Genomic DNA, 17195 nt, shown 5'->3' with positions numbered 1-17195 from the left:
AACGTGGTAGAGGTCAAGGCCACGGACCAAGACAGCGGCACAAAAGCAAAGAGTGTTCAATGAAATCCGAGCAATCGTTGTAGACCATGTGGTAAATCATGGCATAACAATGACTGAGGCAGCTACAATGATTCAACCAAACCAGAGAAGATCAATCGTGGCCTCAATCATGAGAACTTTCCACAATCAATGAGAACCAGTATGTCTTCAGCATGCACTAAACATTAGGCTACTCTCAATTGTCAAATGACTGTATACTGCATGCCAATGTGTACCACAGAGTAGGTGATGTGACTAAATGTGTTCTTACTGTAATTTTCCCTGCAAAATTGAGACAAGGCCAAATAGTGGACGCAGAGGCAAAATTCCAACTGACCAACAAGAGCGGGCTGTGGTCAATTTAGTTCGGGCCAGAAATGATATTCGCCTTACAGAAATTCGGCAGAACATCATGGACTATGATGACATGTTCAACAATGTGGAAGCCATAAGTTTGCAGACTATTGCACGCATGCTGAAAAGGCACCAGGTGTCTCTAAAACAGCTATGCCATGTGCCTTTTGAAAGAAATGCAGACAGAGTGAAGCAACTGAGGACTGAGTATGTTCAGTTTCAAGATTCCTGTTGTGAAAAATTCACCAAAAATTCTACATCATTGTAATCAGTAATTCTCTTTCCAAAATGTATTTTTAGAGGATGATGGAGCTGGATGCTGATGAAAACCATCACAAATTCCTCTTTTTGGATGAGGCAGGCTTCAACCTGGCCAAGACAAGGAGGAATTTCATTGGCCAGCGGGCAACCATCCAAGTACCTGGACAACGTGGGGCCAACATCACCATGTGTGCGGCTATATTGGAAGATGGTGTGGTGGGACACAGACCTCGCATTGGCTCATATAATGCAGCTCTCCTTGTGTAACCTTCTTGATGAGCTAAATCAGGTCTGTAGAGATGATGGCGTGACCTATGTCATTGCGTGGGATAATGTCAGGTTCCACCATGCTCAAATGGTGCACGCATGGTTTCAGGCCCATCCACAATTTACCACCCTGTACTTACCCCCATACTCCCCTTTCCTTAACCCGATTGAGGAATTTTTCTCCACATGGAGGCGGAAGGTATATGATAGGCGCCCTCACGAACAAGCCACCCTTCTCCAGGCCATGGATGACACATGCAATGACATCACGGCAAACCAGTTTCAGGCCTGGATTCACCATGCCCGAAGATTCTTCCCAAGATGTTTGGCCAATGAAAACATCCATTGTGATGTGGATACGAACCTGTGGCCAAATCCACAATTGATGGAAATATAGAAGTACAGTAATCAATACTTTGTTTTGCTTTTTACAGTAAGCCAGGTGAGGAACACTACAGTTGATGTTTTACTGTAGTTTTTTCTTTTTTGTAGCTAATTATTTTAGCTTTGATTCAAAGAAACCTATGTTGTGATTTTATTATATTTCATCAATAAATTTAAGATTTTGTTAAATGATTCCACTGTGTCTGTTGTATTCTCTGTACTAGTCCTTTTACAGTGATGTATTACGTGTAGTACCATAATGAAACATCACATCTTTTGTACTACAATATTTAATGATTGTACAAACAACTACACAGTGAAACTATCAGTATCTTGTGTGTGGGTGATCTAAATTAATGTTCCTATGGTATTTCATGATAAACGAGATATTTGAACCAATGATTCTGCAAGTGCAAGGTTTCTTTAAGGATATGAATGCACAATGCAATGTTTTGAACATTGGACAGACTGTGTTACAAGTGATGACCGTTTTGTGTCGAGAGTTTTGAAAAATGACCTCAAGGATCGGAAATTAGTGCCAAAGTGATTGTAAAAAATTGTAACACATCTACCATCTGGTATTTTTCCCCCAAAATTATTGTCGGGCATAACAAAAAATACCCTGACATCTCCCACACACACAGCGCACACACACACACACACCCTCTCCCCTCTCTCACCTTGGGTGAGCTCAGTGATCTCCTCAGTCCGTACACAGAGGGGTCAGCGTAGATCACATCCTCCTGTAGCCTGGTTGGTCCTCTGTCAAACCGGGCCGAGGGCGAGCAGATGGGCGAGGCAAAGCTATGAGGGCCGGGTGAGTAGGGACCAGCCGAGGATGAGGAGGGGGACCTGGGGACGGACCTAGACCTGGGCTGAATGGAAAGACGCCTCATGGAGTTCTGGGCTGCATCCATCTGGTTGTAATAGGCAGGGCCGGGTGGGGGACCATATGGGTCTCGAGGGGGCGGGGGTCTGTCCCGTAGTGAGCATCTCTTATCCTCGTTGGTCCAGCGAGGGGGGCCCAGGCGGTCGTAGCCCACGGCTGACACAGAGCAGATGCTGTCGGGGCGTACGCCCAAGGGGTAGAGGGGGTACTGCTCCACGTAGCCCGGACCACCCACCACGCTACCGTAGACACTGTAGTAGTCAGCTGGAACACCCCGGTTCACTGTGTAGTAACGAGAGGTACTGGGGGAAGATAAAGAGAGAGACAGAGAGATAGTTAAAGGGAGACATGAAGTTGTAGACACACAAAAACAGCTCTCTTACTCATTCTCTCTCCCATCCCCTCCTCTCTCTCTCGCTCTCTCCTGCTCTCTCCCTTTCTTTCTCTATCCTCTCTCACCCATCCCTCTCTCTCGCTCCCTCTTTCTCTCTCTCACCTGTTCATGTCCTCCTGTACAGCCATGACTCTGCGCTGGTTGACCCACTGCTGTAGCTGGGTCATGGAGCTCTTCCTCTGGGCCTGTCTCTCAGGGTTCGTCCGTGGCACAAAGCCCCGTCTCAGCACCACATTCTCAGGCTGCTCCCGTACCTCCCTCCCCTCTCTCATCCCTCCCTCTGGAGGTCCCTGGAGCGGCCGCCCGTTACCCTGGGGGGGTCCGTTTGGGGGACCGTAGGGGCCCCACCCATTGGGTTGGTGATGAGGATGGTGTGCACCCCCAGGTCCAGGCCCTCCTGTCCTCTCTCCCTCCATCCTCCCCTCCTGCTCTGAGTTGCTGGTGGAGGGAAGGGGCGTTTTCATGGCGTCGACCCCGTTGACCTTGTGATGGGCGGTTTTTCGTGGTCCGCGCTCTGGGTCTTGGAAGTCCGTCGTCTGGCTGTTGTCCTCGATGTATGTGTGTGTCTGAGTGTGTGGTTCAGGTCCTTTGGTTACCAAGGTGTTACCATGGAGTTCCGCTGTGGGTGTGGTGGCCTCTGAGTTGATGGTCCTGTGGGGAAGGGAGAGAGTTAGCGTGTGTGTGTATTTGTGTGTTTGTGTGTGTGTATTTTAATGTGTATTTGTATTTTAATATGGATCCCCAATGGTAGATGCCAAGGCAGCAGCTACTCTGGGTTCCAGCAAAAATTAAGGCAGTAATATACATTATAATATTTTTATTTTTTCATGAAAATACATTTTACAACAGATTTTACAATACATTAAGTGGTTGTGTGTGTGTGTGTGTGTGTGTGTGTGTGTGTGTGTGTGTGTGTGTGTGTGTGTGTGTGTGCGTGCTTACGTGTGTGTGCGTGCTTATGTGTGTGTGTGTGTGTGCGTGCATGTGTGTGTGTGTGTGCTTGTGTGTGTATGTGTGTGTGCGTGCATGCTTGCGTGTGTGTGTGTGTGCATGCTTGCTTACGTTTGTGTGTGTGTGTGTGTGTGTGTGTGTGTGTGTGTGTGTGTGTGTGTGTGTGTGTGTGTGTGTGTGTGTGCGTGTGTTTGTGTGTGTGTGTGTGCATGCATGTGCGTGTGTGCTTGTGTGTGCGTGTGTGCGTGCGCGCGTGTGTGCATGCGTGCGCGCGTGTGTGTGTGTTTGTGTGTGAGTGCGTGTGTTTGTGTGTTTTTGTGCGTGTGTGTGAGTGCGTACTTGCTTACGTGTGTGCGTGCATGCATGCGAGCGTGCGTGCTTGTACAGTATGTGTGCGTACCTCCATGAAGGGAGTATGTGGACAGCCTCGTTCATAGCGTCGACCCACTCCTCCTGTTCCTCAGCAGTCTCAGCGCTGAAGTAATACGTGCGTGTTCCTGCGTGTTCAGCCTGCATACAGAACACAATGTGGCCCTTAATCTCACCTTCCTCCTCTTCCTCGTACCAAACCTGTAATAGACAGACAGAGAGGAGACACAGTGTTAGCCAGAGCCTTCCTCATATGAAGCATCATCATCATCACATGCATGTATTTTAATGTTGCATTGAATAATTGCCAATGACCAACAAACACAGCTTGACTAATAGACATCATGACTAGTACACAGCTTGACTAATACACAGCTTGACTAATACACAGCTTGACTAATACACAGCTTGACTAGTACACAGCTTGAATAGTACACAGCTTGACTACTACACAGCTTGACCAATAGACAGCTGGACTAATACACAGCTTGACTAGTATAGTGAAGTAAGATGAAATAGCTGTATTTACATTGCTAATATCAGCAAATACTGCACAAAACGTTTCATTGACTGATGTATTGGTGAATAGTCACAACATGCAAACCACAGTCAGTTTAGATTACTCAGAAAACAGCCCAGGTTAGTTGTGAGTATACAGCCTTTAGATGGCACTGCAGTTATCAAATCCGTGATGCATTGTGGATAAATTGTGACTGACTGATCTACAAAAAATAATAACTAGTTCTTTATAATGAAAGGTGATTTGTAGATCAGTCAATTGTGTATTGCCTGCAATGTTGCATGCAATGTCAAAGCCCAATAACATGCCCAATAACATGTAGTTTAAAAACATTGTCTGGATCCACAGACTCTTGACAGTAAAACCAACCAGGTGAATCCAGCATCTCACTCTTTAACAGTTAGTGACCAACACCATGCAGTGAGCAGAGTAAGCATGCAGTTGGGAGAAGGAGAAGAGAAAGGGTGAATAAAGGGTGAAAACTACCTACATGGAACAAGATCCTCTGGGGAACTCTACACAGGCACAATGGAGGACAGCTATGCCCGGGGGTCCTCGCAGTTTGGGGAGCGAGGAAGGAGAGGAGAAATTGGTGAGGGTCCGAGGTTATAAAGGTGAAAGTTCAGAGGTCAGAGCACTTTGATTGGAGGGGTACGCAGAGGGTTATGGTGGGCAAGGGGTAAGGGTGAGGGTCCTAGAGAGAAAGGTAAGGGTAAGGATCATATTCTAGACAGAGGTAAGGGTAAGGATCCTATCCTTGACAGAAGTAAGGGTAAGGATCCTGTCCTTGACAGAGGTAAGGGTAAGGATCATATCATAGACAGAGGTAGGGGTAAGGATCATATCATAGACAGAGGTAAGGGTAAGGATCATATCATAGACAGAGGTAAGGGTAAGGATCCTATCATTGGCAGAGGTAAGGATCATATCCTAGACAGAGGTAAGGGTAAGGATCATATCCTAGACAGAGGTAAGGGTAAGGATCCTATCCTAGACAGAGGTAAGGGTAAGGATCCTAGACAGAAGTAAGGGAAAGGATCCTATCCTAGACAGAGGTAAGGGTAAGAATCCTAGACAGAGGTAAGGGTAAGGATCCTAGACAGAGGTAAGGGTAAGGATCCTATCCTAGACAGAGGTAGGGGTAAGAATCCTAGACAGAGGTAGGGGTAAGAATCCTAGACAGAGGTAAGGGTAAGGATCCTAGACAGAGGTAAGGGTAAGGATCCTAGACAGAAGTAAGGGTAAGGATCCTATTCTAGAGAGAGGTAAGGATCCTATCCTAGACAGAGGTAAGGGTAAGAATCCTAGACAGAGGTAAGGGTAAGGATCCTATCCTAGACAGAGGTAGGGGTAAGAATCCTAGACAGAGGTAAGGGTAAGAATCCTAGACAGAGGTAAGGGTAAGGATCCTATCCTAGACAGAGGTAGGGGTAAGAATCCTAGACAGAGGTAAGGGTAAGGATCCTAGACAGAGGTAAGGGTAAGGATCCTAGACAGAAGTAAGGGTAAGGATCCTATTCTAGAGAGAGGTAAGGATCCTATCCTAGACAGAGGTAAGGGTGAGGTTCATATCCTAGACAGAAGTAAGGGTAAGGATCCTATCCTAGGCAGAGGTAAGAGTAAGGATCCTATCCTAGACACAGGCTCATATTGCTGTGAAACTCAAGGATCCACAAATATCCTGCAACAACTGGTATCCTGAAAGAAAAACTGGTTATTAAGGAGAAAATACATCCATTAGCTTTCCTGTCCATTCCCTGATGTCATTGTGATTGGTAAAATAGCTCACACTTCGTTGCAATATACACAACATCAACATGCAAAGGTAACGTGGGTGATATTTACTGTAATTTCTTTCATCAGCCACATGAGTGCAGTAGAACCATATCAGGTTAAGAGATGCATATGGAAGTAGGACTATAATAGTAATTATTATATGTTATTATATTGTGCATTATCTTGTTACATCACAAGTCAGCAGAGATAAATAAGACAACTATGATCAGTTACTGAGCTAAAAGGGCACAGGTGCACGGAAACACATCTGATGTGCCCTAAACAGGGTGCAGGTAAGTTGAGCCATAAAATGGTTTGTTTCTATGTACCTAGTTCAAAACATGTAATTTTGTAGGCATAGTACCCATTCTGTCAGTTACATATAGACCTTGGACCGCAAACTCCTCAACCAGAAACCCCTAAGGACTTGGTAAATATGTGAGGAATACTGCCTCTGGTACTGGCTGGCTGCTGTCACAGAGAGACATAGGGAGGAAGGGAGTGCCTTGTCTCGTGTAGCCATACCTCAAAATTACATTGTTGTCAGGCCTCATTTGGAGTTCTGGAGAATTTTAGTATTAGCCGAAACGGCTACAATGTTCTGCTTCCAGTGACTACATTTTTTGGGGGATGTTACATTTCAAGAACCCTCCCCCCATATGCCCATAGAAAGGATGTTATGTTCATCACTGTTTTCAGATCGGGTAGGACACATTTTACAGAGAGTTGTTGGATATGCTGGTTTGTAACATTGCAGAAAATGGAAGAAAACCTGCAAGAAAAACTGAATTCTGTTTTGCCAGAACTGTGCTCTATACACACAATTGAGTCAATGAAGGCATTAAAACTCCTCTCCATCCAAGCAAGGCATTTGATTGGTTTGATGCGTTGCGAGGCATCACTGATTTACACTGGATTTCCTCCCCTTTTTAGCTACTTTCTGCCATTGACTTCAACAGGCTTTCTGATTAGGGAAGCCTGGTTCTTGACGAGGCTAGGGAGTGCCCAACGAGGTTCCAGAGTAGGGAATAACTATTGTTACATCCTAATCAGTAAAAGATGGAAACATAAAGCATTGATTTGCTCAATCATGCAAATGTTGACTTTAAGGTAATTAGTCTTCTTAGTGAAAGCCCTCCAGAAACCTTCTGCCTCTGTCAACTTGCACGGTTCAGGGAGTAGGGAGAATGCGGACAACAGTGCTCAACAATGGTCGAAAACAGTCAACAACAGTCGAGAACGGTCAACAACGGTCAACATCAAAAGTCCAAACGCAATACAGAGAACTATTGTATGAACGTGACAAAGAGATTCAGTTTGAGACAGAAATATTGAGCAGTAGCAGCAGTGAACTAGGGTTTGACAGAGCTACAGCAGGCCTATAGATTCAGTATACAGTACAGTGTCTGGCAAACTACCTTCCATGTTGGCACCAAACACAACAACAATATTCTAATTTACATTCTAACTAGAATGTAGCCAAACTGTCTTGGAACTCTGGGTGCCAGCATGGCGTACATTCATATACTCAATCTCCAACCAAGTTGGCCAAGTTGTCTCCGAGGCCAGTGTGTGTGGGTGAACATATTTTTCAGCCCTTTGTCCTTCTGTCAGCACATTAACAGTCTGCCTACGAAAAGAGCAACTCCACACCAGCCGGAAGGTCTGGGACTAGGGAGGGTTGAGACACACATCACAACAACACTATAATTAAAACAGCTATTAGAGGCCAAAGAACAACAACACTATTCTAGTCCCAAGACACAGAACACTAGTGGCTGTTATAGCTTGGCAGGTTGACTGACTGTTTCAGATCTCGTTTTATCCATTTCCGCCTGAATGACGAGCCCAAAGTAAACTGCCTGTTGCTCAGGCCCTGAAGCCAGGATATGCATTTAATTGGTAACATTGGAAAGAAAACACTTTGACGTTTGTAGAAATGTTAATATAATGTAGAAAATATAACACAATAGATATGGTAGGAGAAAATCCAAAGAAAAACCAACCTGAATGTATTTTTTGTCGAGAGACCATGCTCTTACAATGGCAAGTATAAGGGCATACTGAAAATTAGCTCCCAGGATGCAATTCCTATGGCTTCCACAGGGTATCAGCAGTCTATGTTCAAGGTGTCAGGCTTGTAACTTCCAAAATGATTAAGAAATATCAGTTTTAGTGCAGCGCCGCCATGGAGACAGGACACACCTGCTAAAATTGGTTTCCTATTGAACATACTTCTTTCCGTAAGAAATATTATAGTTTGATTACATTTTAGGGTATCTGAGGAGTAAATAGAAACATATTTTGACTTGTTGAAACAAAGTTTAAGGGTAGATTTTCAGATTCCTTTCTCTGCATGTTGAATGAGTGGATTACTCAAATCAATGGCGCCAACTAAACTGACGTTTTAGGATATAAAGAAGGATTTTATCTAACAAAGCGACACTACATGTTTTTATTTTACCTTTATTTAACCAGCTAGGCAAGTTGAGAACAAGTTCTCATTTACAATTGCGACCTGGCCAAGATAAAGCAAAGCTATATAGCTGGGACCTTTTGGATGACAAGTCAGAGGAAGATTTTCAAAAAGTAAGTTAATATTTATTCGCTATTTGTGAATTTCTGAAACCTGTGCTGGTGGAAAAATATTTTGATGTGGGGCGCCGTCCTCAAACAATCTTATGGCATGTTTTCGCTGTAATAGCTACTGTAAATCGGACAGTGCAGTTAGATTAACAAGAATTTAAGCTTTCAAGTGATATAAAACACATATATGTACATAAATGTTTAATATCCATCATTTTTATGATTATTTATTTAAATTGCGCGCCCTCCAGTGCCACCGGAATTTGTCCCGCTAGCGGGATGCCAAGGCTTAAGAAGTTATAGCTTGACAGGTTGACTGACTGTTTCATATCTCGTTTATCAATAGAAATAGTCTGAACGGTACATTGTGAAGGTCACAACAGCAACAAGAAGAAAAGCTGGTCGCTCTAGAAAAATAATTTCAAAGGAACGACCTGGCCAGTCTTGTCATTCGTCACATCGTGTCAACGGCCTCACCAAGACTAAAATAACCATAAGTGCAGGTGTGTGATCTCAAACTGTTCCACAACTCACACACACCCGGTGCAGTGGTCAAACCAGTCCTGCACACACTAACACAGCTGAGACAGTGAGCCCTCTCTGTGTGTGTGTGTGTGTGTGTGTGTGTGTGTGTGTGTGTGTGTGTGTGTGTGTGTGTGTGTGTGTGTGTGTGTGTGTGTGTGTGTAGTGAGTGAGTGAGTGAGTGAGTGAGTGAGTGAGTGAGTGAGTGAGTGAGTGAGTGAGTGAGTGAGTGAGTGAGTGAGTGAGTGAGTGAGTGAGTGAGTGAGTGAGTGAGTGAGTGAGTGAGTGAGTGAGTGAGTGAGTGTTTCCCTGGATCCCCTACACACCCATACACATTTGGGGCAGGACTCAACTATGTTGTTGTGACTCATTGACTGTGAGGGCCATGGCACGGCAGCTCCTGCTAGCTAGCTAGGGGGTTAACTTAGATTAAAGTTGACATGGCAGTTGCTAATTTGCATGATTTCTACAGTAAGCAGTTTGGTCTGGCAACTGCAGCAAAATACCCTTCATTATAGAAACAGTGGCAGGTCAATTAGATAGTGTATTAGGCATCATTGTCAAAGTAATCAAATGTAATATTTGTGCAACAAAGGTCTAATGATTTAAATCAATATCCAGCTATGAGTCATGCTTGGTAAAGAGCAGAGTCTCTCCCAGGCCTGGTGAATCACTGAGGCCAAGGATCTGGTGAATCACTGACGCCAAGGACCTGGTGAATCACTGAGGCCAAGGACCTGGTGAATCACTGAGGCCAAGGACCAGGTGAATCACTGAGGCCAAGGATCTGGTGAATCACTGACGCCAAGGACCTGGTGAATCACTGAGGCCAAGGACCAGGTGAATCACTGAGGCCAAGGATCTGGTGAATAACTGACGCCAAGGACCTGGTGAATCACTGAGGCCAAGGACCAGGTGAATCACTGAGGCCAAGGATCTGGTGAATAACTGAGGCCAAGGATCTGGTGAATCACTGACGCCAAGGACCAGGTGAATCACTGAGGCCAAGGACATGGTGAATCACTGAGGCCAAGGATCTGGTGAATCACTGACGCCAAGGACCAGGTGAATCACTGAGGCCAAGGACATGGTGAATCACTGAGGCCAAGGACCTGGTGAATCACTGAGGCCAAGGACCTGGTGAATCACTGAGGCCAAGGACTGGATGACCATGATGACCAATGCCTGTCTCCAAGCCATCCTCCCTTATCTTTCTTCTCTCCTTCTTCTCATCCTCTCTCCTCAATGTGTGTGTGCGTGTATACATGTGTGCGTGTGTACGTGCGTGCGCATATGTGTGTGCGCGAGTGTGTTTGTGTGTTGAGAGTGTTTCTGTCAGGTTGTTATTTGTGAAGCTCTATACTTATCCATGGCTGTTTAATTATAGCCTGGACCTAGTGAACACTCATCCGTGTCTGAGAAGAGATCGACAGAATGTGTGTGTTGTGAGTGCATGTGAGCGTGGGTGTCTATGTCTGGAACCGTCTCTTGATATCGAACTCTTCCTACCTCCCCCAATCTTCCACATAACCCTATCAGCCTCGTCCTCCATCCAGCTCTACCAGACCCACTGGTTTCCTTATTTCTACAAGTCAATATTTTAATACTGTACGCAAAATCTGGTTTTGAAATCATTTCTACATCCTTAATCATAACCACTGAATATCAGAATCAAATATTACTGGAAGGGGAAATAAGATCATAAAATTGTGTGATTTTATTTTAACATAAATAAAACAAATGTTTTATTTTATTTTAGTGTGGACATAAAAGACTGTATCAACACCAGCAAATTAGTTTCAAGTGATTTTAATTTTGGAATTTTATTTTCTGTACTTTTTACCCCTTTTTCCTCCCCAATTGGTAGTTACAGTCTTGTCCCATCGCTGCAACTCCCCTACGGACTCGGGAGAGGTGAAGGTCGAGAGCCATGCATCCTCCTAAACACGACCCTGCCAAGCCGCACTGCTTCTTGACACACTGCTCGCTTAACCCAGAAGCCAGCCGCACCAATGTGTTGGAGGAAACACAGTTCAGCTGGCGACTGAAGTCAGCTTGCAGGCACCCGGCACGCCACAAGGAGTTGCTAGAGAGCGAAATGGAACAAGGAAATCCCGGCCGGCCAAACCCTCCCCTAACCCGGACGACGTTGGGCCAGGTATTCCCATGCATAATAGAGATATATAGAGAATTTTATCATATCCAAATGTAAGCAAGGTTTGAAATGATTATGTTTTAGTCAAACATTATATCTGTTTGTGCTTCTTGCAGTCAATTTGCAGTCTACAAATGATTTGTAATTACGTTCTGGCCCCCAGACCATCCGCTCATGAAAAAATTGGCCCGTGGCTGAATCTAGTTGATGATCCCTGTAGTAAGATCATGATGATGTTTCAACATTCTGAATCATAACCATTGAATATTACTTTAAAATAGAGTACAGCTAGGTAGGGGGAAATAAGATCTTTATGTTTTTTCTCCATCCCCTTCTGAGCTGGTGGGGGTTGGGTGGTGGGATACAGGGGAGGGAGGGAGAGAGAGAGAGAGGGGAGAGAGGGAGAGAGGGAGAGAGGGAGAGAGAGAGAGATGCTGATTCATTTTCCATAGGGGGAAGCAGGTCATGTGCCCATGATGCCATCAACGTAATTTCCTGCCACGGTGGAGAGTGCTGGGATACCTCCTCCTTGAGAGAGGATGCTGATGCAAGCCATGGCAACACCATAGTAACAGCATCAGCACCATTAGGTTATACTGTATGTATATGACATGGTCCAGCAAGAACGGGGCTACATTTTATTCTTGGAGGGATATTTTTTCTGGAGCCCCCCGCAGAAATGGTTTGAAAAAAATACAGTACCAGTCAAAAGTTTGGATACACCTACTCATTCAAGGGTTTGTTTTTATTTTTACTATTTTCTACATTGTAAAATAATTGTGACGACATCAAAATGATGAATTAACACATATGGAATCATGTAGTAACCAAAAAAGTGTTAAACTATTCAAAATATATTATATATTTGAGATTCTTCAAAGTAGCCACCCTTTGTCTTGATGACAGCTTTGCACACTCTTGGAATTCTCTCAACCAGCTTCATGAGGTAGTCACCTGGAATGCATTTCAATTAACAGGTGTACCTTGTTAAAAGTTAATTTGTGGAATTTATTAATGCGTTTGAGACAATCATTTTTGTTGTGACAAGATGATGTTGGTATACAGAAGATAGCCCTATTTGGTAAAAGACCAAGTCCATACTATGGCAAGAACAGCTCAAATAAGCAAAGAGAAATGACAGCCAATCATTACTTCACGTTTCAAGAACTTTGATGTTTCTTCAAGTGCAGTCACAAAAACCATCAAGCGCTATGATGAAACTGGCTCTCATGAGGACTGCCACACGAAAGGAAGACCCAGAGTTACCTCTGCTGCAGAGGATAAGTTCATTAGAGTTACCAGCCTCAGAAAATTGCAGCCCAAATAAATGCTTCACAGAGTTCAAATAACAGACACACCTCAACATCAACTGTTCAGAGGAGACTGCGTGAATCAGGCCTTCATGGTCGAATTGCTGCAAAGAAACCACCAATAATAAGAAGAGACTTGCTTGGGACAAGAAACATGAGCAATGGACATTAGACAGGTGGAAATCTGTCCTTTGCTCTGATGAGTCCAAATTTGACATTTTTGGTTCCAACCGCGTGTGCAGAGTAGGTGAACGGATTGTCTCCGCTAGTGTGGTTCCCACAGTGAAGCATGGAGGAGGATGTGTGATGGTGCTTTGCTGGTGACCCTGTCAGTGATTTAGTCCTTAACCAGCATGGCTACCACAGCAATCTGCAGTGACCCGCCATCCCATCTGGTTTACGCTTAGTGGGACTATCATTTGTTTTTAAACAGGACAATGACCCAAAACACACCTCCAGGCTGTGTAAGGGCTATTTGAACAAGCAGGAGTAATGGAGTGCTGCATCAGATCACCTGGCCTCCACAATGAACTGACCTCAACCCAATTGAGATGGTTTGGGATGAGTTGGAGTGAAGGAAAAGCAGACGACACGTGCTCAGCATATGTGGGAACTCCTTCAAGACTGTTGAAAAAGCATTCCTCATGAAGTTGATTGAGAGAATACCAAGTGTGCAAACGTTTTGCACAAAATATATTTTGATTTGTTTAACACTTTTTTGGTTACGATATGATTCCATATGTGTTATTTCATAGTTTAGAAGTCTTCACTGTTATTCTACAATGTAGAAAATACTAAAAATAAAGAAAAACCCTTCAATGAGTAGGTGTGTCTAAACTTTTGACTGGTACTGTAAATCATATATAATTCTGGAACATAAATTATTACAGTTTTATGAATTTAATACACAGATAATGCTGTAAATGTATGGACAGTAACCAAGGCAGAGATCACTTTCTCAAAATGTTCTCTCACTCTGCCCTCTCTACCTACTTTATAGCCTCATCTCTCTCTCCCCTATCTCTCTCCCCCCTCTATACCCATATCTCTTTTCACCATCTCTCTCTCCCCTCTCTCTCCCCCCTCTATACATACATCTTTTTTCACCATCTCTCTGTCTCTCTCCCCCCTCAATACACATATCTTTTTTCAACATCTCTCTCTCCCCTCCCTCTATAGACATAACTATTTTCACCAGCTCTCTCTACCCCCTCTATACACATAAATATTTTCACCATCTCTCTCTCCCTTGTCTCTCTCCCCCCTCTAAACACATATCGCTTTTCACCATCTCTCTCTCTTTCTGTCTCTCTCTGTTATTCTAGCAGTAATAAGGTCAGGGATGCAGGTCATTGGTAACATGGTTATGGGTTAAAGATGTATGATTATATGCTGTCCCTGGGCACTGCATGGAGGGGGGAGAGAGAGAGGGATGAGGGAGGGAAGAGAGGGGGAGGGGTGTGGGAGAGTTGAGTGATGAGGACAGCGAGAGGAAGGAGAGGGGTATATACTGTTGGGATTACAGTGTAATAGACACTGAGGTGAAGGGTGTAACTGATGTTCATGGAATACTCCTAGCTCACTCCATTGAACACGGATTCTAACAGGAGGCGACAGGAACGCCGAACAGGGAACAGAAACATGTGCCAGATGAGGGCAATGTTCTTAACTGTTAAAACAGGGAAACATGCCCCCCCTCTCCTTTCCTCCCTCCCTCCTCTCCTCCCTCCCCTTTTCATTTTCTTCCATCCCTTTTAAACCTCTTCCATTTTCTTTCCAACCTTGTCCTCCCTCTCTCCTCTCCTCTCTTCTTCTGTAGTCTCTATACCATGCCACCTCCCTGCTGTCCCTCCTCCTCCCCCACCTCTCCATTGCTCTCTCTAACATTCTTGTAAATGTCAGTAAACATAAGTCTGTTAGTTCTTCCATGCACTGCTCACAAGCTTCCTGAGACTGTTGCTTTCTGATTTAACCTGTGTGCATGTGTGTTCGTGTGTGCTTGTGCATGTGTTTGTTCTTGGGTGTATGTGCAAACACCAAGGCGACGGATGCAGAGATACAATACACAGTGTGCCTGACTAGTCAAACATGCCCTGGGGTACATTGGCATCATGTCTCCATGTCATGAGATGCTTCTCTGGGGTGAAGAGGAAGAAAAGGCGTCTCCAAACACCAATATTTATTTATTCCCTCCCTCCCTCCCTCTCCAGTGGTAAATAAGTCCAGGAAGTCACGCTCTGAGCCAGCATGTCACTGACAGTCATCCCATCATTAAGTACAGTAGAAGAGCTCTTCTTAACAGGTGCTAGTTAAGAGAGAGATTGAAATAGAGAGAAGGGGGGGTCCAGGGTTGCCGCTGACAACAGCTGATCCGTGACTCCACTCTCTGAGGGTGTTGCATGTGTAGAATGCACACTTGTGTGAAATAGGAAAAATCTAAGCACCCACCTAATTATTTATTATGGAGTGGTGACAAAGGGAGTGTGGGACTAGACGAAGAGAGGAAAGACAAAAAGAACACAAACTTACTTTCCAAACACATACACTCAAAGGCTGGGCAGGCTGTTGGGAAAGGGAGAATGGGACTGCATCAGGGGAGGGAAAATAAGAGATTGACCCCAGCCAAGCATCCCTCAGCACCTCTGTATTACTGCAACATATTACCCTTCATATCTAAACCTGCTACACTGCACAGCTCTGTATATCTCTACAACATGGGTCCTCCCTACAGTATCTAGGCTTTTAATATCTATGTTCGTCCCCCTACAATGCACAGCTCTCTAGATTTATACAACATGGACTCTCCCTACAGTATCTATGCCTTGCATATCTATGTCCTGCTGTAATACGAATCCCTCTGAACCTCTGCATATCTACAGTATATGAATGTGCACCACATCTATACTCTGCATATCTATATCTGGCGTATCTAGAGTATGTCCTAGGCTGGGAATGGCCCCTCTCACCCAAAGAATATGGAATGTGCTCCTCACAAAACACTCTATATAACCTTATCAGTTTTAAACCTGCTGAATGACAACGGCACCATCTTAATGAATACCTTATCACTGGCAGTCTCACTGTCTGTTCTGGGCTGGCGGGAGAATGTGTGTGTGTTTGTGTTGGTGTGTTGTATAATGATTATTTAGTAATCAGAGCTATATATTTATCCAAATATATGCCTTTGACAGTGATTATTTGAGGGCTGTGACAAAATAATGGGTTTTGCTGAGTCTAGCCTATTAATTTCTAAGTGTAGTTCCCAACTTCGGATGTTTTTATGAGTGTTGCTTGTGTACATCTATGAATCTGGGTCTGGGTAAATACACACGCAGAAGGGGGTAGTTCTAGCAGAGATAGAGAGACATCAGACTGATACACTGCTGCTGCACTATGCTTATGTAAGACCTCTTCATTAATATTCTATGAGCACTATTCTGAGGCAGGACCTACAGAGTGAGAGTGAGTGAGTGAGTGAGTGAGTGAGTGAGTGAGTGAGTGAGTGAGTGAGTGAGTGAGTGAGTGAGTGAGTGAGTGAGTGAGTGAGTGAGTGAGTGAGTGAGTGGTGAGTGAGTGAGTGAGTGAGTGAGTGAGTGAGTGAGAGAGAGAGAGAGAGAGAGAGAGAGAGAGAGAGAGAGAGAGGAGAGAGAGAGAGAGAGAGAGAGTGAGAGAGAGAGGGGGTGGGGTGTGTGTGTGTGTTTTTTCCTACATTAGCGGGACCCCAAGTCCTAACATTTTACCTGAATGTCCAGAAAAGTTAGAAACATATTTTTGGGGGGTTATTACTTTTTTCAGGTACTGAATTTGTTCAAATTATATTTTAAACTTAACGGTTGGAATTAAGGTTTTGGGGTTAAGGTTAGCATTAGGGTTAGGTTTAAGGATAGCATTAGGGTTAGGTTTAAGGTTAGCATTAGGGTTAGGTTTAGAGTTTAGGGAAAATATAATTTTTAATGGTCAAACATTTTTACACTCCAAAAAGTCCTGACATTTCACAAAAACAAAGTGTGTGTGTGTGCGTGTGTGTGTGTGTGTGTGTGTATGTGCATTCTTGCTTGCATGAGTGTGTGTGTTCACTGCATGTACATGGCCGCAAGAGTGTATGCATCTGTGTTTTCCGTCTGTGATCAAGGTCGGCAGGTAGCCTAACGGTAAAGAGCACTGTGCTTCTACATCTGCATTGCTTGCTGTTTGGGGTTTTAGGCCGGGTTTCTGTACAGCACTTTGTGACATTGGCTGATGTAAAAAGGGCTTTATAAATACATTTGATTGATTGATTGATTGATTGATTGATTGATTGATTGATTGATTGATTGATTGATTGATTGATTGATTGATTGATCGATCCAGAAATGGGGAGGTCGCTGGGTTAAATCCCTAAGCCGACTAGGTGTAAAAATCTGCCGATGTGCGCTTGA

General features: G+C 44.2%; 1 protein-coding gene across 6 annotated transcripts in view; it reads right to left on the bottom strand.

The window, feature by feature from the left end:
* Positions 1–17195, bottom strand: part of LOC106583501 (pleckstrin homology domain-containing family A member 6) — a 208658-nt gene that overhangs the window by 50712 nt on the left and 140751 nt on the right. For 4 of the 6 annotated variants that reach the window (XM_014167754.3, XM_014167751.3, XM_045705143.2 and 1 more), the window contains 3 exons: positions 3940–4109; positions 2691–3239; positions 1986–2496 (listed from right to left, as the gene is read on the bottom strand). In XM_014167754.3, coding sequence (XP_014023229.1) covers positions 1986–2496; positions 2691–3239; positions 3940–4109 — 1230 coding nt within the window. The remainder of the gene's footprint in view (positions 1–1985; positions 2497–2690; positions 3240–3939; positions 4110–17195) is intronic. The other 2 variants (XM_045705142.2, XM_014167759.3) reach the window with 1 other exon arrangement.

Source organism: Salmo salar, chromosome 22, assembly GCF_965601325.2.
Source record: "Salmo salar chromosome 22, fSalSal1, whole genome shotgun sequence".
NCBI classification, from domain to species: Eukaryota; Metazoa; Chordata; class Actinopteri; order Salmoniformes; family Salmonidae; genus Salmo; species Salmo salar.
The sequence above is the reverse complement of the archived record's forward strand: the minus strand, read 5'-3'. Positions and strand labels throughout refer to the sequence as shown.